The sequence below is a fragment of the Drosophila subpulchrella genome, unplaced genomic scaffold (assembly GCF_014743375.2).
Source record: "Drosophila subpulchrella strain 33 F10 #4 breed RU33 unplaced genomic scaffold, RU_Dsub_v1.1 Primary Assembly Seq354, whole genome shotgun sequence".
Classification (NCBI taxonomy): Eukaryota; Metazoa; Arthropoda; class Insecta; order Diptera; family Drosophilidae; genus Drosophila; species Drosophila subpulchrella.
In genome coordinates, this window is record NW_023665577.1 from 5,770,843 (window position 1) to 5,788,865 (window position 18,023).

General features: G+C 42.0%; 5 protein-coding genes across 9 annotated transcripts; all 5 read left to right on the forward strand.

Moving 5' to 3' along the window:
- The first annotated feature begins 519 nt into the window (after positions 1 to 519).
- On the forward strand, positions 520 to 9,053 carry LOC119559846 (uncharacterized protein PF11_0207). Of its 5 annotated transcripts, none has more exons than XM_037872950.1 (14): positions 686 to 950; positions 1,111 to 1,349; positions 2,830 to 2,913; positions 3,273 to 3,347; positions 3,414 to 3,695; positions 3,758 to 3,796; positions 4,034 to 4,111; positions 4,175 to 4,252; positions 4,319 to 4,396; positions 4,464 to 5,110; positions 5,167 to 5,488; positions 6,135 to 6,307; positions 6,613 to 7,068; positions 7,658 to 9,053. In XM_037872950.1, exons 2-14 carry the CDS (start codon positions 1,289 to 1,291, stop codon positions 8,075 to 8,077), a joined length of 2,793 nt encoding a protein of 930 aa, XP_037728878.1. In that variant the 5' UTR covers positions 686 to 950; positions 1,111 to 1,288; the 3' UTR covers positions 8,078 to 9,053. The 5 variants fall into 5 exon arrangements, with proteins under 5 accessions (XP_037728874.1, XP_037728873.1, XP_037728878.1 ...); XM_037872948.1 differs by having other exon boundaries at positions 687 to 950; positions 3,411 to 3,695; XM_037872946.1 differs by lacking the exon at positions 686 to 950 and adding an exon at positions 520 to 585 and having other exon boundaries at positions 3,273 to 3,695.
- Positions 9,054 to 10,197: 1,144 nt separating this feature from the next.
- On the forward strand, positions 10,198 to 10,673 carry LOC119560756 (COX assembly mitochondrial protein 2 homolog). Its single transcript, XM_037874375.1, has 3 exons — positions 10,198 to 10,361; positions 10,430 to 10,477; positions 10,531 to 10,673. The coding sequence occupies exons 1-3, from the start codon at positions 10,281 to 10,283 to the stop codon at positions 10,642 to 10,644; spliced, it is 243 nt and encodes an 80-aa protein (XP_037730303.1). The 5' UTR covers positions 10,198 to 10,280; the 3' UTR covers positions 10,645 to 10,673.
- LOC119560755 (protein Abitram) lies at positions 10,637 to 11,493 on the forward strand. The gene has a single exon (XM_037874374.1). The coding sequence runs from the start codon at positions 10,666 to 10,668 to the stop codon at positions 11,305 to 11,307; it is 642 nt and encodes a 213-aa protein (XP_037730302.1). The 5' UTR covers positions 10,637 to 10,665; the 3' UTR covers positions 11,308 to 11,493.
- A 254-nt stretch (positions 11,494 to 11,747) lies between these two features.
- LOC119560754 (protein BCCIP homolog) lies at positions 11,748 to 13,019 on the forward strand. Its single transcript, XM_037874372.1, has 3 exons — positions 11,748 to 11,977; positions 12,038 to 12,164; positions 12,358 to 13,019. The coding sequence occupies exons 1-3, from the start codon at positions 11,855 to 11,857 to the stop codon at positions 12,999 to 13,001; spliced, it is 894 nt and encodes a 297-aa protein (XP_037730300.1). The 5' UTR covers positions 11,748 to 11,854; the 3' UTR covers positions 13,002 to 13,019.
- Positions 13,020 to 13,471: 452 nt separating this feature from the next.
- LOC119560655 (putative aminopeptidase W07G4.4) lies at positions 13,472 to 17,389 on the forward strand. The gene is made up of 5 exons (XM_037874223.1): positions 13,472 to 13,626; positions 13,873 to 14,003; positions 15,199 to 15,475; positions 15,919 to 16,017; positions 16,102 to 17,389. The coding sequence occupies exons 2-5, from the start codon at positions 13,990 to 13,992 to the stop codon at positions 17,236 to 17,238; spliced, it is 1,527 nt and encodes a 508-aa protein (XP_037730151.1). The 5' UTR covers positions 13,472 to 13,626; positions 13,873 to 13,989; the 3' UTR covers positions 17,239 to 17,389.
- Positions 17,390 to 18,023: the final 634 nt, after the last annotated feature.

An 18,023-nucleotide genomic window follows, 5' to 3' on the forward strand; every position in this document is an offset into this window, starting at 1 on the left:
AATGGAACCTAAGCATTTGTGACACGAAACAAATCGCAAAGAGGCCAGAATCTTGATTTCGAAATATTCTTTTTGGCTCAAAAGATGCTCTGAGTAATAATATGCGGAATGAGCACCGCATTGTCTATAATTAAACATTCCTCCAAAACGAAAGTGCTGAGAGAGAAAGTGATCTAGTGCAAAGGAAATATCTAATCAATCACAAAAGAGCTCACAAGTAGAGGAAAAATATATTAAAATAATTTTTAAAATACTTCCAACCCGCGAAAGCTATTAATTTCCCATAGGCTTATCCCAAGAATTCGCCGGGATGTTCCTAAAATCCCAGCAGAGAGCGCCACCCGGCGAGAGGAAATAGAATTAATATTGAAAGAAAAAAGAAAATGGAAACGGAAAACATAGAAAGAGCATTAGGCGAGAAGGAAAACCCACTCACTCACTCAACTGTGTGTGCTTTTGACAAAAATTCGTGCTACGAAAATATCAAAATCGAATAATTTTCGCGGTCACAAGGTAAATTCATGGTATATGCATGTTGAGTTACGAATTGGTTTTGGACCGGGAGAGATCGTCTCGTATACTCGTGTACGGCACACTGAATTTTCTTAGCAGATACCAGATAGAAAATAGATGTGATAGGTGTTGGGAAAATTCGAGCTGCCCTGTTCAAAAAACGACACGCACACGACGTGCACAGACGACCAAAACGAAGACGACCACGACGGCCAGAAATAAGCAAATTATTTAGCTAACAATCGTCGAAAGGGACACTAAGGATTACCCAGCCGACGATTGTTGGTTAAATTTGCTAACGGCAGCGCGAAAAACCCCTAAAATCAATAACTAAAATATATATTAATAATTAATAATATTATTAAATCGATCTGCAAAGTGAATGAAATAACGAACAAGTGCAAAATTGGAAACCCACTGAAACTGTGACAAAATTTGTGCGATCCTAATTGAACATCTATACAGATACCTCTATATATAAACATACCAGACTTCCAATATACACACTATACATCCTATACATTCTATAAAAAATCTATCCAGCTCTCTGGCCTTAAATAATCGTTGGTTTTCGAATTCTTCACTCTTTTCATTTAGTGCATTTAAACGAGCGCATATATAGCGGATGCATATATATGCAGAATACGAGAAAAAGTGTTAATTCTAATTTTCCCTAATTATTCATAATTACGGAAAACTTGCAAAGAGAATTTATGACGTGGCTAAAGTGCTAACCACGCTGGAAACTCGAGGATAATTTGTTGTTTTGATTATTATGGGGCGGCTAACCATTTGGTTCCTGCTGGGACTAACGTTAATCGCCGTCTCCAATAATGGTGAGTATCCTTCGGTTCCCATATATAGAGAGAGATTATATAAGGCAAAAAAAAGGGCGAGAGTAGGCACTTTCGAATATCTTGACAGTTTTTCACGCAGCCTGGGCAGGCATTATGCAATTTTATAACAAAAAGCCAAGAAAAACAGAAGGAAAACGTCCGAAAAAAAGAAATATGTATTAATATACGTTTAAAAATATTTGCCTGAGTTTGTGCGTTCTCTATATTTTTTCTTCTTTTTTTTTGGTTCGGTATTGGTGTCTGCAAACGTCAGTGGACGACACTTTGGGCATTGGTATATTGGTATAGCCCCGTACACTTGACTTGGCCAACCACTAGTGGCAGCACAGATACAGATATAATTTTTGCCGACTTTTTTCATCTCGCGAGAACTTTTGAGATTTTTGCGCCGCTTGGTTGCTCTTCGTTGTCATCGCTTGTAATATTTTTAAATTTAGACAATTTTAAGTTATTTTATTTGCGCTCAGCGAGCGCTTTCCATCTACATATGTATTCGCCCAACCGTGTGTGCGAAATGTCTCTGTATATTTTGTTTGGTTTGCTCAAGTTTGCAAAACAGCCAAAAAAATTGAAAAAATACTAAAAAGAAAAATGAGAAATGGCGCAAATGCCGTGTACTATATATTATGGGCTGGGATGGGCTCGATTGCAGCAACATAAACACAATATGCAGGCAGGCGGTCGGTCAGTCGGCGAAATTTGTATAAATAATTCTATCAATGCGGTTAGCAATGAAATGCGAAATTGCTCAAATAGCTTCCTGCCCACATACGCCCTGAAATAAATCAAATGAATTATCTGCCGACAGGCAAACTGCACACTGAAAACTGATAGGCAAACCCATTTTAAACCCACTTAATTGGACCCCAATATATATTTTGGATAGTCTGTTGATCCCGGGCAGGCATTTGTTCTAATTATCTGAAAATACGAAAGTAATTAGCCGAGCGACCTCCAGCCCACCAGTCACTCAAAAGGCGACCTTCCATTACCGAAAAGCTAGTTCTGAAGATATAGAATATTCCATTGCAAATGGTACGCCCCCGCATCCGGATTTTCGGAGCAGTAAGGTGGCCAAGAGAAACAAAAATAAAGAAGTAAGGCCAAAGTGGGCGAGCGGCCAACAGAGTGGTACCGAAATTTACTCATCCGCAAGCTGGCGAAATGTGTTTGAGTTCTCATCTTTTAAAAATAAAATTCATAAATCCGCCGCATATATTTCGAAGTGTGTATGTTTGTGCACGGCGAGTACCATAAATAATGTCAAGTTTGAACAGATTGAATGACCTCGCGGTTGGCGCTGACATCAAACCGAGAAAGTGGGGCCATTGTTCTTGGTTCTTAAGATGACGAGATGAAAATAGCTTAGGGCCCTTCCTAGGGCTTCCTGATCTCTGGGCTATACTCGCCATACTCGGATTACAAATTGACCTGTCATGTTCTTTTCGACGATTTTCAGTTGGGTTTGTCAATGCCGATGTCGGACCAAGCGAATCAGAATGTCGACCCTACATTGAAAAGGCCATACATGAATTGAAAACAGGTAAGGAATAGTTATAAATATTTTGAGAATTAAAATAAGACCAAGCTCTAGCAAATACTACAGATTAACAAATTAAATTGCTGTAAAAATCCTTATGATTAAATTAAAAAACAACATATAAAATGTAAGTCAATTAAATTAATTTCGCTCACTTTTTTTAAAACGATTATTAAGCAAACCGATTCTTCACATTTTTGTGAAATACAAGATAATAAATTTTGTTAAATGGTCTATTAAGATATATCTACTTATCACAATGATATCATACCGAAGTGCGAAAATAAACAAATCTTTCAGTATGAGTAAGATAATATTTATGGACTATTTAGCAGATAATTCATTCGATTATATAATTGCAGATGGTGTCAAAGATGGATCTGGAGAACTGCAATCCGATCAGCCACGTGGGGACGACGACGATGATGACGATGATGGTGGGCTATCCGCGGTTGAGAAAGAGACGATTGAAATTGAAACTGTCGAATTGGATTCCACAGAAGACGCGAAAAGTGCCAACGATTTGGATGGAGATGGCATCCCCGATGACGAGGACGATGATATCGATGGGGATGGCATACCGAACGACAAGGACGATGATATCGATGGAGATGGCATACCAAACGACGAGGATGAGGACATTGATGGCGATGGCATCCCGAATGATGAGGACGACGATATCGATGGGGATGGTGTGCCCAACTCCAAGGACGAGGATATCGATGGGGATGGTGTGCCCAACTCCAAAGATGAAGACATTGATGGCGATGGCAAGGCGAATCACGGTAAGTTGGCTAATACTCGAAAGTTAACTGATAAAACTTAAAATTATGATTTCAACCCGCAGAGGATGATGATCTAGATGGCGATGGCACTCCAAATCATGGTATGACTATAAGTTATACTTTCTCTTTTGCTTTTGATACATAATTTGCATATTTTTAAAGCTTTAATTTGTATATTTCGTTTTTAGGCTATAATATTGCTTAATTTAAAAGCTTTTTTTGATTTTCAGATAGTTGCAACGTAGAGTTTTTACCTTGTTTTAATTTCAGCATTCTAGCTTCTTTATGATTTGACCCACAGATTTGTACAGCTTCTAAATAATTTTTAAATATTTCAGAGGACGAAGATCTTGATGGAGACGGTGTGCCAAATGAGGAAGACGATGATCTAGATGGAGATGGAAAAATCAATCATGGTGGGTTAACAAAATATATATTGATCAAATTAAATATATTAATTTATATATTTTGAATAACAGAGGATGAAGATCTTGATGGTGATGGAGTGAACAATGAAGATGATGAAGATCTGGATGGTGATGGCAAAGCTAACCATGGTAAAAATATTATAGCTGTTTCTAATTCTATTATAATTTAATTTATTTTCCTTATTTCCCTTTCAGAGGATGAAGATATCGATGGAGATGGCGTGAAGAACGATAAGGATGACGATTTGGATGGCGATGGCACCAACAATTCCAGTAAGTTGCTCTTATAAAGTAATTTTAAAATTTCTTAATAATTTCTTATAATTATTAACCCCTTCAGAGGATGAAGATCTTGATGGTGATGGTGTGCCAAACGAGAAGGACGACGATCTCGATGGGGATGGCATCCTGAATGAGCACGATGGTGATGTGGATGGCGATGGAGTTCCCAACGAGCACGATGACAAGGACAGCGGTGAGAACGCCGATGATGACGACGATGATGATGAGGATGAGAAGGAGGCGGTGAAGAAGCGTAGCAAGCGTGAAGTGGATGCTGCTCCAGTTCATGACATTGAGGCTCCACCAAGCCCTGCCGAAGAGTTCCCCGTAGAGGAGGAAATCGTCAAGGAGGAATCTGCCGAGGTGGAACCCGAAGTCGAGGCTGTAAAAGAGCAGGAACCAGAACAGGAAGCTGTCCAGGAACCGGAACCGGAAGTAGAGGAAGTCGAACCAGAACCAGTTAAACAGGAAGAAGAGAAGCCCGTGCCTGAGGAAGTGAAGGAGGAGGAGAAGCCCGCTCCCGTCGAGGAGGCTGAGGAGGAACCTGTTCAGCAGGAAGCCGCTCCCAAGGAGCCCGAAGCCGTCCCCGAAGATGTCGTGGAGCCTGAGAAGGCTCAGGAGGAACCACAAGCAGATGCCGCCAAGGAAACCACTGAGGATGACGATGATGAGGATGACACCAAGCCAGAGGATGAGCTTCTCTGGGTAAGACTCTCTGGTAAAATTCGTTGTATAAACATGTACAATTATATAATTTTCAGGAAGGAGTCATTCCCGAGAACCGTCGCAGTCGCCAGCACATCACGGAACTACTCCAGCTGGATGAGGAGTTCAATGCCCGCGAGAAGGCCACCGATAATGTGGCCGAGATCATCCTGCGGGACATTAAGCGCATCTACGAGAACGCTGTCAAGCCCCTGGAGACCCTCTACAAGTACCGCGACCTGAGCAACCGCCACTTCAGCGATCCTGAGATCTTCTCCAAGCCACTGATCCTCTTCATGGGTCCCTGGTCGGGTGGCAAGTCGTCCATCCTCAACTATCTGACCGACAACGAGTACACCCCGAACTCTTTGAGAACTGGTGAGTTTTAAAATCTATAAAAAAAAAATTTTAAATAGTTTAACTCCAGTCACAAAACTACTATTCAAAATATCCCAATTTCGAACTTGAAAGGAACAAAGAAGACTTGTCATACACTCAGAAAAAAAAAAACAAGTATTTCGTGCTTGAATCAAGTAATTTCGGTGTCAAAACTTCGCCACGCATGAAAAATACAGAAACCGAGAACCAAATGCAGCTTTCAAGCACGAATTTTTAAGACCGATAATACAAGGTTTCAGAACCTTTCGGTCTAAAATCAAGTTTCAATAATTCTTAATTCTTGTCATATTTGTACTAAAATAAAATAAGAAATAAGAAAATAAGAATCGTTCTTAAATCAAGGCTGTTTGTACTTGATTTTAGCACGGTGTTTTTCCCTGAGTGTAGTAATGATATTTAATAATTAATTTGAATATATAAATCATTTTGATCAGACAATATATTATTCTAATAATCTTTTTCCTTAATTTTTCGAACATTTGCTTAATAAAACTGTATAGTTTAATGGGAATTACCACTTATCTTCTGACGTAACTCAGTTTGTAGCTAAATAAATAATTCCCAACTTATTCGAAACGTATAAGCAAGTTTTCATCTATATACAATTTTTTCTGCTCCCCAACAGGTGCCGAACCCTCTCCAGCCTACTTCAACATTCTGATGTGGGGCAACGAGACGGAGGTTCTGGACGGAACCCAACTGGCGGCGGACTACACCTTCGCCGGCCTGCAGAAGTTCGGCCAGGGATTGGAGGAGCGTCTGCGAGGTCTGAAGATGAAGAGCAAGATCCTCGAGAAGGTAAGATATATAGCCGCGTTATCTGACAGGGCAGATCAGGGCCAGAGGTATATAGGTGCCGCCATGCATTAACTTGTCGCCCAGGGCAGCTGCCCGTCGATTGGGAAACTGCAAACGGCTGGCCACCTGCCAAACGGAATTTATAGCTTTTAGCACACAGGCTGTTTGCATTAATTTCGTTATTAATAAATTGATGCGGGACAGGGCGGAGAGCGGGCAACTAAATACATATAGTCATAGTAAAGCAGCGCGGGCAGAAAAACAGAGAATTACTATATTTAAGCACTTGGCTATGTGTTTTTCAGGTCAACATCGTCGAGATACCCGGCATTCTAGAGGTGCGCAAGCAAGTGTCCCGAGTCTTCCCCTTCAACGACGCCTGCCAGTGGTTCATCGATCGGGCGGACATCATCTTTCTGGTCTACGACCCGGCCAAGTTGGATGTGGGTCCCGAGACGGAGGCCATTCTCGACCAGCTGAAGGGGCGTGAGTACCAGACGCGCATCATCCTCAACAAGGCGGACACCGTCAAGCCGGAGGAGCTGTTGCGCGTCCAGGGCGCCCTCATCTGGAACATCTCGCCCCTGATGTCCTCCGCCCAGCCCCCGCTGATGTACACCACCTCGCTGTGGACCCATCCCTACCAGGATGGCGCACCGGCCCGCCTGCTGCTCGCCCAGGAGCGCGCCTTCCTGCGCGACCTGCGCACGGCCATCGACAAGCGCATCGAGCACAAGATCGCCAGCGCCCGCCGTTTCGCGGTGAGTACTCGGGCGTATGCGTGATATTTGCCATAACTTACTTGTTAAGGGGTTGCTTTATGGGTTAACATATCAGTAAAGACATTTCCTAGCATGGCTAAACTTATTTCTTCATTTACTATCTGTATACAAGAAGCCTTGATATGACAAGGCATGTAGTGAATATACTAATGGTTCATCTGTGACTTAAGATGCTAAGTGTGTAAATCTTAAATCTTAACAAGTTAACCAAGCTAAACATCCCAACCATAAAATAAATTAGGCTTAGTTAATAATAGTTATGAAATTCAATAGACAAATCACCCAAATTTAACTGATTTTAGATTTGAAGCTTATTCACATCTCTCTTTTTATTCGAGTTTCCGGCAAGTAAATTAAGAACAAATAGTTACAACAGCTTAATTTAATGTTTAAGATGTTGTAAGCTTCAGAAATAAATTGAAATTAAGCAAGTCTTACTAAATGTTTGCTCAGTTACGTTCAAAAAAAATTTAAAAACTGGTAAAGTGCATAGATATATTATTTTAAATAGAAGGGTATTTTTCTTTTCTCTATTATTAAAATAATTCCTATATATTTATACCCACAGGTGCGCGTGCGCAACCACGCCAAGATGGTGGACTGCTACCTGAACACGTTCAACAACCACAAGACGCTGTTCGGCAACAAGAAGCGCATCGCTGACGACATTATCGACCATCCGCAGAACTACCACATCTACGAGGGACTCTCCACGCTGACGAACATCTCGCGCTACGATCTTCCGGATCCGGAGGTCTACCGCGACTTCTTCCGCCTGAACCCGCTGTACGAGTTCAAGAAGCTAAGGGACACCTGCACCTATTTCCGCGGATGTCCGATCACCAAACTGGACCTGGCCATTGCCTACGAGCTGCCCGAGTTGGCCGGCAAGTACAAGAAGATGTCCGAGTCGGCCCTGGCCAGCATCGAGGCCCAGCAACGGGATGGTGGGGCCCAGAACCAGGCCGATCCCAAAAAGACGAGTTGAGGTGTTGGCTCCCCCAGAGGAGAAAACCTGCCATTTAGTTTGTTTTAGCGAGAGATAGAGAGAATGTGACATCGGCACCGGTAACCGTCTATAGGGAATTAATATCGACAAGGGAGAAATGTTATAGAACCCCCCCAAAATCGGTAGAGAACAACAGCGCAAGACAAAAAACAAGGACATTGTTTTGAGGAAAGAGAGGGAGAGAGACAGAGCTAACAAGAGGGAGAGAGAGAGAAAAGGGGAGAGAGAGGGCAAGAGCGATTTGAAATAGCAACGGTTGCTTTAGAGAACTTTTGATTTCAACCGCCTTGCAGGAGATCTTTATTTTCACTTACTTAACATAACTTAACCGAACTGAGAGCTTTATGAGAGGGAAATTAATGTAATATCGAGAGCCAAACACACAATCACACACTAAATACTTTCATATTTAACCGAGTAGAGAGGTCACATAACACATCGAGTCTTTTCTAGGCGAGTAGATCAGCACTTAACCCATAACTGAGAGCAATAACTAATAGACGAACTATCGACGAATTCTAACCCATTACCATACCATAAGCCTTCTAATACGACCCCTCATCGGCTAGCATCCCGTTATAATTCCCAAGTGCCCAGATTTTTCTTTTCTTTCCTTGAATAGTAGTGGACAACGGCGCAGAGTTTTGAATTTGAGATCTGAGATTTGAGTTTTGAGCAAATGGAATTTCGTAAAGTTTTGATTTTTTAGTTTTTTGGTTCCTGTCCCTGACGATTTTTCGTAGTTGATAAGACTTTTTTGATAAAAGCAAACAGTGAAGACGATAATAAAGAATATAACCTACTTAAATGAATTAAATGAACTTGTTGACGAGCGAGAGCAGCTCAAACTATAAAATACTATTATCAATTTTACACACTGAAAACCCATGTAAAATGAACTGTGAGAGCGGGTGAAATACACAAATAAATAAAAACAACAGAAAACCCCAAGCAATCAATTGTTTTACTTGCCATTTCTTAGGGTATAATAATTGTGGCATCCTGGAGTTTGATAAATAAAAAACATGAAAGAACGCTATATTCGAGTACCTCGACTATCAGATACCCGTTACTCAGCTAAAGGGACCAAAAGGAAATGGAGATATGCAAGCAGCAAAGCGAGATTGAAATGATTGATTTTTGGATCAATCGATAGGTATTGGCGAGACCAATACATTTCAGATCCAATTTTTTATCTACCATGAAAATTGTGGGCGCCACAGGTTTAGGCGGTTTGTGGGCGTTAGAGTGGGCGTGGCATATTCGCGTAACAAACTTGCGCTGCGTACAAGGCTACGGAATCTAAATCTGAGATCCCAATTCTCTATCTTACATGGATATCTTTGATAGTTTCCGAGATATCCATGTTCATACTTACGATTTTTTGAAGTTTGTGGGCGTTTGTGGGAGTTAAAGTGGGCGTGGCAAACTTTTTTTTGGGTCAATTGATAGGTATTGATTAGAACAATACATTTCAGTTAAAATTTGTATTCTAGCATCAAAACTGTAGGAGCCACAGTTTTGGGCGGTTTGTGGGCGTTAGAGAGGGCGTGGCACTCTGCTGAAACAAACATGCGCTGCGCAGGAATCTCAGGAATCTGCATGCCTAATCCCAGTATTGTATCTCATAGTTTCCGAGATCTCAGCGTTCAAACGGACAGACGGACAGACTGACATACGGACATGGCTAGATCGACTCGGCTAGTGATCCTGATCAAGAATATATATACTTTATGGGGTTGAAAACTCTTCCTTCTGCCTGTTACATACTTTCCGATGAATCTAGTATACCCTTTTACTCTACGAGTAACGGGTATAATAAATAGATCTTAAGCATGGAATATAAAGAAAATATACCAAATTTACCTTGCTTTGGCAATTATGCTTTGTAAACTGAAACTCTAGACTATGTATGAAAAATATTGCATATTTAAAAATAGTTTATTTGTCGGAAAACGAAAATGAAGTTTTCATATTCAAACCATAACGGTTTTCGTTTTAACATTTGGTATTTCTGTTAGTACAGTTTTCTGCTACTGGCAGAATGTGACCAGAGCAGAGCATTTCTAGTAATGTTATAACATATGTTAAAATTACCTAACAACATTTGACAACACACGCGAATAGATAGAATTAGTAAACTGGAAAGGAAAAGGAAATAGACCCGGGGAATTAGCTGAAAATGCATACGGATCTGTCCGCCCACCTGCACACGCCCACTTGCAACAAGTTAATCGAGGAACTCCAGGCCTGCCACGAAAATGTGAGTTACTATCAGGGATTACATTACCGGAATGGGAATGGTAACTAAACTGGGGACCCTACTTTCAGAACGCCTTCGCCAAATTCGTGGGCGTGTGCAATTCCATTGACGATAAGGTAGGTCTAAAATAAGGTCTTTAAATAAGATTCATATTTATTTTTTTAAATAGGTGGTAAAGTGTCTAAAAGGCGAACGTATTGCCCGATCGGCAGCAAATCGCGCTAGAGCTCGCGAACGTCAGGCAAAATACAAGGAAAAGCTGCTCCAGGGTGAGAGTAATTAGCAGGATCTACAACCTAGCAACATGTCAGTCCTATCAGAGGATCCGCTGGAACCCTTCTACTTCGAGCACGAGGAACAGGAGATCTGCGGAAAGCTTGTAACGCCCATAACAGATGGTTTCCAAGAGGTCTACCCCACAGTTGTGGATCGTTTCTTTACCAGATTTTACTACTTTAAGGGAGAGGTTCCCTACCAGGTGCTCTACCACTCCAATCGCATTTGCCTGATTTGTCTGGCTCCCGATCATCCTGCTCTAAGTCAGGGCATCTCGTCGGTAAACTTCGACATCGGGAACGTAGATCGTAGCCAGAATGTGGTTAAGGGCAAGGGAAAGAAGGGCGGAATGATCCTCCAGGCGGAGTCCACCCTAGCATTGCTCACCACGGAAAGTGGAGAGACCTACAAGGTGCCCAGCTGCATTCGAGGAAAACTGGTGGAGGTCAACACCGCCCTGGTGGAGGAGCCCAAGCTGCTGGAGCAACTGCCCGAGGGAGCCGGCTACTTTGCTATTCTCCTGCCCAAAATCGAGAACTGCGATGCCATCAAGGCGAGTCTTTTAACACAGGAGCAGTACGAGGAACGTCTTAAGATCAAAAAGGAGGTTCTACCCGATATTGAAACCAGCGACGATCCTCAGATAGTAAAAAATGAGCTGGCCACGTGATTCTGTTTCCAGTTTTCGATTTTCAAACTGTCCATTAAGGCCTATGTATTTGTACATAAAGATTCATTTTTAATATCTTCAAAGGTGTGAGGAAAACAAAGAAGCACATGATATCACACAATGTTTAAGTATACGTAACAATGGTTATGATCAGAATTCATTTTTTGAACACATTTGACATTAAAAGAAAAATAATATTTTCTTTGTTCTTTATAAATTTTGTGGGGATTAGTTATTTTTGTTTAAGCTTTACAATTTTTAATGAACTAAGCAAAAACACATTTTTCATATGTACTTAAACTGATTTTGTATGTAATTTTTATGAAATGTTACTTAGACTTTTTTTTCGGTGTAGTTTGATGCTTTTAAAATAACAGCATATGTTAATAGTGTTTACAGATTAACAGAGCTCTGTAACGCTTAACAGAGCTGACAAAAGTGGTTGGCAACGCGAAGCAACACGTGTGGACGAAAACAGCTGTTCAAGCCGCATTTTATTGTTATTTGGAAGCTGAACAATATTAGTTCCGTTTACTAAATCATTAAAATGTCTGCGAATAAGCAAAAGAAACTGAACACGATGGAGGTGGATCCTAACGATGAGGACTCAAGTTCCAGTGAGGATGATGACGACGACGAACCTCATCCAGATGCTTACAGGGGAAACGAGGTAAGCGAAGCCCTTAAAAAAACCAGAAACAACGATGTTTTAAAGATAATTCATAATTAGGAGGTGCAAATCGACTTCGAAGGTCGTTCTCCGGTGGATCCCGATGCCCAGGGAATCTCCCAGCTGCTGCAGCGACTGTTCCTAAGAGCCCACATCAATTGCAACCAAATGGCGGACCTTATCATATGTGAGTGTTCCAAAAGACTAGAACTATTATAGATTGTTTCATAAAGACCTAGGTCTTCTATATCGGATTTGCTTACATATGTATGCATCTTAATATGAATAAGTTTATAGACACATTTCTCCTAAATGATTGCTTTGGCCTCACGAATACACCTTTTCCTAAAGTATCCACTTACAAACTTTTGTATTTCTAGCTCAAAACTACGTGGGCAGTGTGATCTGCCAGTGCGACGATGAGGGCGCCGAGAGCGAAACTGACGACGAAAACATGGTCGAGGATGGCACTGTCTTTGGAATCACCTCCGTGCTGAATCTGACCGCCAAGAAGGATCAGCCCAGCATCGCCCAGTTGAGAACCTATCTACTCGATCGCGCCAAGTCGCACGCCTCGGAGCAAGTGCAGCAGCAGCTGAAGGAGATCCTGGACAACGAGCAGCGCCATGTGGGATTCCTGGTCAACGAGCGGTTCATCAACATCCCCGCCCAGATCTCCGTGCCACTACTGCAGAGTCTGCAGCAGGAGATCGACGCCGCCAAGGCCAAGAAAATGAAGTTCGACTTTGGCACTCTGCTGCTCCTGGTTAAATTCTACAGGAAGGAGGCCAAGAAGGGAAAGCCAGCCGAGGACAATTACACCAATGCTGAGGATGAGCTGCTGTCGGATCGAGCCAAGTTCTCCTTCGAGTACTCCGTGGCCTCCGAGACGGACTCGGGCATGTCCGGCGATTGGCTGGAAGGCGATGCAGTGATGACACCCTACAGGAAACTCCTGGTCCTGGAGGCCAAGCAGTTGCCACAACTTATTGACGATATACAGCGTTTCATTAATGGTGAATAAATGTTTCCCTTTTTAAAAGTTGGCTTTCTAGGAGGGGAAGTGTTAAGAAAAGACTACGTTTTGGTAACAAATTCTTATTAACTTATCAAGTTCATAATCTAACTATGCAGGTTGACCTTTTGAGTATAACAAAATCAAATGAGAGAGAAAACTTAAAAGATATCAAATTTGTCAGGATTTCTCTGACTGCATATTAAATTATGAGATGGAAAAACATATGAAACAGTGTTGGCAAACTAAAACATATCCAGACATTCCTAAACTATAAATAGTATATTATTCCAGTTGCGGTGTTCAATACATTAGTGTGATACTTTACTCACATCAAAAATAATGACCACAGGCCGATAACCCCATTTTTGATCCTTTACCATGTTAAAGTTACCAACTCAAGGGTATCAAATATTCGAACCGAAAGCTCTTCAGCCCGCTCACATCGGTTGGCAACGCGGGCAAACGACTAACAGCTGTCAACTGGCCGGCATTTGAAAGCTCTGCACATGCCGGCTGGTCTACCTCTGAAAACCTGGACTCTCCTTTGTTTTTGCGATTGGTTTGGCCCAGAAACTGCATCCACCTGGGACGTGACTGGCAAAAGGAAACCCACAATTCCCAACCAAGCGACGTGAGTAGACTTTGACTTTGTTGTCGTCGAGTTATATCCGAGTTCTAGTATTACATTGCGATCATACTGCCGATTATTCATAGCTCGTGCATTTTGTTTTTGTCCAAGTGGTTATTGTACAACAATTAAAACCAAAGCGCTGTGCGGTTGTCAAACGTATAAAAAGCTTGACCACCCAGCCAGAACGTTGCAAATCACCATAGAGAGTTATCAGAACCGCTCCTTATCGCCAGCTTTCCGTTCCAGATCCCGCACCCAAGTTTCCAGTTTCCAGCTGCAGCGCTTTGTGCCCATCTGAGGTTCAGTGACGCCCCACTTGCCGATCGACCAAGTCGCGTGAGCTGCCTATAAAAAGTACTCAACATGGGTATCGAGAAGTGAGTATTACTACCTGTTATTAGTGGGCGTGTTTGAGATTATAAGGCCTTAGTTATCTAGCCACGCTTAGCGGCCGATTGGGAAAGCTCTTCGGGATTCGCCATCTTTTACAGTGAAGGTTAATCATATAGGACACATTCCATTGTATCGTTCCCATAATGTCCAAACCGAAATTAAGACTTGTTAACATAGGACACATTCCATTGTGTCGTTCCCATAATGTCCAAACCGAAATTAAGACTTGTTAACATAGGACACATTCCATTGTATCGTTCCCATAATGTCCAAACCGAAATTAAAACTTGTTTCTCTTTTTACTATCTTTCCGTATCTCAATTTTCATATTTTGCTTAAAAACTGTGGAGGGGATATCTTGAAAATTCCGCACTTTATCTTTTCCAAGGATGATAACAATGTTTGACGAAATTGAGAACAAAGTGAAATAGGGAGAAAGATTATTGCTAAATAACATTTATAAATATTTAATACAGTTTAATGTTCACGATATGAAATGTTCATTTTTGTAAACCTAACTCATTTATTTTTAAACCTTAAACCATAAATCAATTTATGATAAAGATAAAGGAGTGTTTCGGAAAAACAGACTAATAAATGGTAGGTAGTCCAAGATTAAATTCAAAAACAAAAGAATATTATTGTTGCTAACACTTGTAACAAATGTAGTATTTTTATAATCCTAATTTATTTATTTTTTAATCTTAAACCATAAATCAATTTATGTTAGATTAAGGAGAGTGTCGAAGGTAGACCAAGACTATTTTTAAAAATATAAAAGAACATTATTGTTGCTAACACTTCGAGTGGTACACCTTTTCTACAATAAGAAATTATGATTATGATTATGGTCATTTTAAAACCTTATCGCCATTCTTTATAGTACTTAAAGTTAAGATAATCTCAGCGCCAGGAATGAGGGTAAAAGGAAGGCTAAGTAAACCAAGTCATGGGCATAGTAATTCTCTATTCAGTGGGGATTTTTATTGTTAAAACTGAATTAAAATACAAAAGGAGCTTGTTATGTAATGCGAATTATTGCATCAGTTAATAAAGCCCGTGTGACGTGATAAAATTCACTTCAATCAAACGCCATTGCATATATTGTAGACACCCAGAAATATTTCTTAATGAATATCAATAACGATTCCGTTGCGCACTTCATGTGTTCCCCTCCAGAATTCTACCATGCACCCTTCGGCTGAACAAGCTGATGAGCTTGGCGGGCAGCGACTGCCTGTGCATCATCGACCGCGAGGCGGTTCCCAACGAGCTGAAGGCCGTCTTCGATGAGCACCGCAGCTATGACAAGTCCTTCGACAGCAGTGTGTCCTGCTTCAAGGCTCCCAATGTGGACCAACCGGTGGTCTATGCCCCCGTCTCCGAACTCACCGACTACGACGATGTGAGGAGCTACCAGGCGGCGGCCAAGAAGTCCATGGAGAAGGTGCTCAAGGTTGGTATATCTCTTTTCTGTTTCAATATTCAAGAAATTAAAAAAAAATATCGTTTTTTTTGGGGAAAATGTATAAACCACTATCGTTATATAACTATTTTTGGGTCTTCAAATTATATAGACTATTCTGCAGTTTTTTGATAATGCTAAAATCACAATAGGATATTTTAAAAAAGAAAAAATTTTTTTCTTACGAAAATGTTTTGATAGTCGCCGTGTTTTGATATTGTTAAAGCCACAAATGGTGGACTTTGCTTAAGTTTCCACGTAGACTTTTAAAACCAAACTAAAAAAATATTTCAAATCCTTAAATGATTTGATCCTTAAATGTTTGAAGAATATGTACTTTAATTGAGTATAATTTATTTTTCAAAGTAGAAAAATTTAAAACGCTGGAACTATGATAGTTAAGCAAAAATACTTAATACATATTTTTTCGGCAGGCTGGCTTCCGAACACCTTTGCTGTTTGTGCCTAAAGTGCAGCGTTTCCCCGAGGTCGAGCTCTGCACCGTTCTTGGAGCCCTGGAGCAGCTTTATGTGGTAAGTATGGCTTAATTTATTTTAATTTATAAATTAGCTTAGATCATTTTAAAAATCCCATTTTAACACACTTTTTTCTTTCAGCCCATTCAACTGCGTGAGGCAGGAACTTGCAAGGACACCCGTGTGACTACGCTCAGTGTCCAGATAGACGATCCAAGGGCGGAATCGATCTTCCAGGAAGCTCTCATTTTGGAGGCTGGTCGCTTTGTGGCCCGTGACATCGGAGTTGGGGATCCAGAGCGCATGACCCCCATCCAGGTGGAGAAGTACATCAAGCCGCTGTTCGACAAACTGAATGTGAACGTTATCAGTGACTCGAAGGTCCTGCAGAAGGAGTATCCGCTGTTTGCGGCTGTGAACCGGGCTGCAGATGCCGTCGAGCGTCACCGCGGTCGTATCATTTTCCTGGAGTACAAGCCCCCGAAGCCAGCGAGAAAGACTCTGATGCTGGTCGGCAAGGGAGTGACCTATGACACCGGTGGCGCTGACATCAAGGCCGGAGGTGTGATGGCCGGCATGTCGCGCGACAAGTGTGGAGCAGCTGCTGCAGCTGGATTCATGCAGGTGGTCAGCCAACTCCAGCCCGAAGATGTCCATGTCGTGGTGGCCCTGTGCATGGTCCGCAATTCCGTGGGCGAGGAGTGCTATGTGGCCGATGAGATCATCACCTCGCGAGCAGGCCTCCATGTCAGGATTGGAAACACCGATGCCGAGGGTCGTATGTGCATGACCGATGCCCTCTGCCGCATGAAGGAGATGGTCGTGGAGCAGAATCTCCCCGATCCCCATCTGTTCACCATTGCCACTTTGACTGGACACGCCTTCATCTCGGCCGGAGAGGGGCAGTCGATTGCCATCGACAACAGCGTGGCCCACCGCGAGGATCACGCCAGGAGGCTGCAGGCTGCTGGCCAGACCTTCGGCGAACCCTTCGAGATTTCCATTCTCCGTCCCAGCGACTTTGCCTTCAACGCGGGCAAGGTGATTGGCGAGGATCTGGTGCAAGCCAATAATGCCCCATCGGTGAGGACTCCTCGTGGACACCAGGTGCCAGCCGCCTTTATGATCATGGCTTCTGGACTGGACAAACATGGACTGGACTCGAAGCTGCCGATCAAGTATACCCATATCGATATTGCCGGCAGTGCCGGTGAGCACCCAGCTATGCCCACAGCAGCCCCTCTGGTTTCCCTTGTCAAGACCCATCTTCAGAAGTAAATCCTTTCAATCTTACATATTTATCGTGAAGGAAATACTGCCGAACACTACATACCGTACTTATACACTAATATGATTATACCCATCCAACAATATTATCTTTCTGTCCACTAACTACATCACTGTTCTTAATAAAGGCACCATAAAATGATTTCAGATTGTATTTAAATAAGTATAATATTATTACCATTTCAAATACCAGAGAACTCTTATATTACAGTTACTGCCAGTTCATTTAACATTCCAAAAATAATAATCCTTGAACTTCGGCAGTCAAAATAATATAATACAGAGAGGAAAACACATTTTAGAAAAGGAAAAGAAATGATATGGAAATGATAAAGTAGAAAATAAAAAGCGCCCAACTGATATTCAAGTAGTATTACAATCCCATAGTAGTGAATGTGAATAGGCCCCATTTGTTGGGCATATAAGAAACTCCGTGTGGGGATGCAGGCCTTAAGGTTCTTGGGCCTTTATTTCTTTTTTATTATTACTGCATTTCCCAGCTGCATTGTTTGCATAATTGGCGGGTGCTCTGCATTTCGAGTTCTTGTTGGCCATCTATGGTACGGCTCAGGCTCATCCTCTTCCCCTTCTCAGTCCCCTTCAACAGCCTTTTCTTTTCAGCTTTCCAGCCTTCTTCTTTTTAGATTGGCCCACAGAACCTAGAACCCGTTACTCGCTTCTTGGCCATGCTCTTCGCTTTGGGCCTCGTTCCGGGGAGCTTGGGCCTGCAACTTGGCTCTGCTGTCAGCTGTCGCATGTGTCGTGGTACCGTTATT

Bases quoted from the DNA above. Each gene is read 5' to 3' on its own strand.
- LOC119559846 (XM_037872946.1), top strand. From the start codon at position 1,289: ATGGGGCGGCTAACCATTTGGTTCCTGCTGGGACTAACGTTAATCGCC. The intron at 4,112-4,174 runs GTGGGTTAACAA...TTTGAATAACAG, and splicing joins AGATGGAAAAATCAATCATG to AGGATGAAGATCTTGATGGT. The intron at 4,253-4,318 runs GTAAAAATATTA...TTTCCCTTTCAG, and splicing joins TGATGGCAAAGCTAACCATG to AGGATGAAGATATCGATGGA.
- LOC119560756 (XM_037874375.1), top strand. From the start codon at position 10,281: ATGCATACGGATCTGTCCGCCCACCTGCACACGCCCACTTGCAACAAG. The intron at 10,362-10,429 runs GTGAGTTACTAT...CCCTACTTTCAG, and splicing joins TCCAGGCCTGCCACGAAAAT to AACGCCTTCGCCAAATTCGT. The intron at 10,478-10,530 runs GTAGGTCTAAAA...TTTTTTAAATAG, and splicing joins GCAATTCCATTGACGATAAG to GTGGTAAAGTGTCTAAAAGG.
- LOC119560755 (XM_037874374.1), top strand. From the start codon at position 10,666: ATGTCAGTCCTATCAGAGGATCCGCTGGAACCCTTCTACTTCGAGCAC.
- LOC119560754 (XM_037874372.1), top strand. From the start codon at position 11,855: ATGTCTGCGAATAAGCAAAAGAAACTGAACACGATGGAGGTGGATCCT. The intron at 11,978-12,037 runs GTAAGCGAAGCC...ATTCATAATTAG, and splicing joins ATGCTTACAGGGGAAACGAG to GAGGTGCAAATCGACTTCGA. The intron at 12,165-12,357 runs GTGAGTGTTCCA...TTGTATTTCTAG, and splicing joins AATGGCGGACCTTATCATAT to CTCAAAACTACGTGGGCAGT.
- LOC119560655 (XM_037874223.1), top strand. The intron at 15,476-15,918 runs GTTGGTATATCT...TTTTTTCGGCAG, and splicing joins CCATGGAGAAGGTGCTCAAG to GCTGGCTTCCGAACACCTTT. The intron at 16,018-16,101 runs GTAAGTATGGCT...TTTTTCTTTCAG, and splicing joins CCCTGGAGCAGCTTTATGTG to CCCATTCAACTGCGTGAGGC.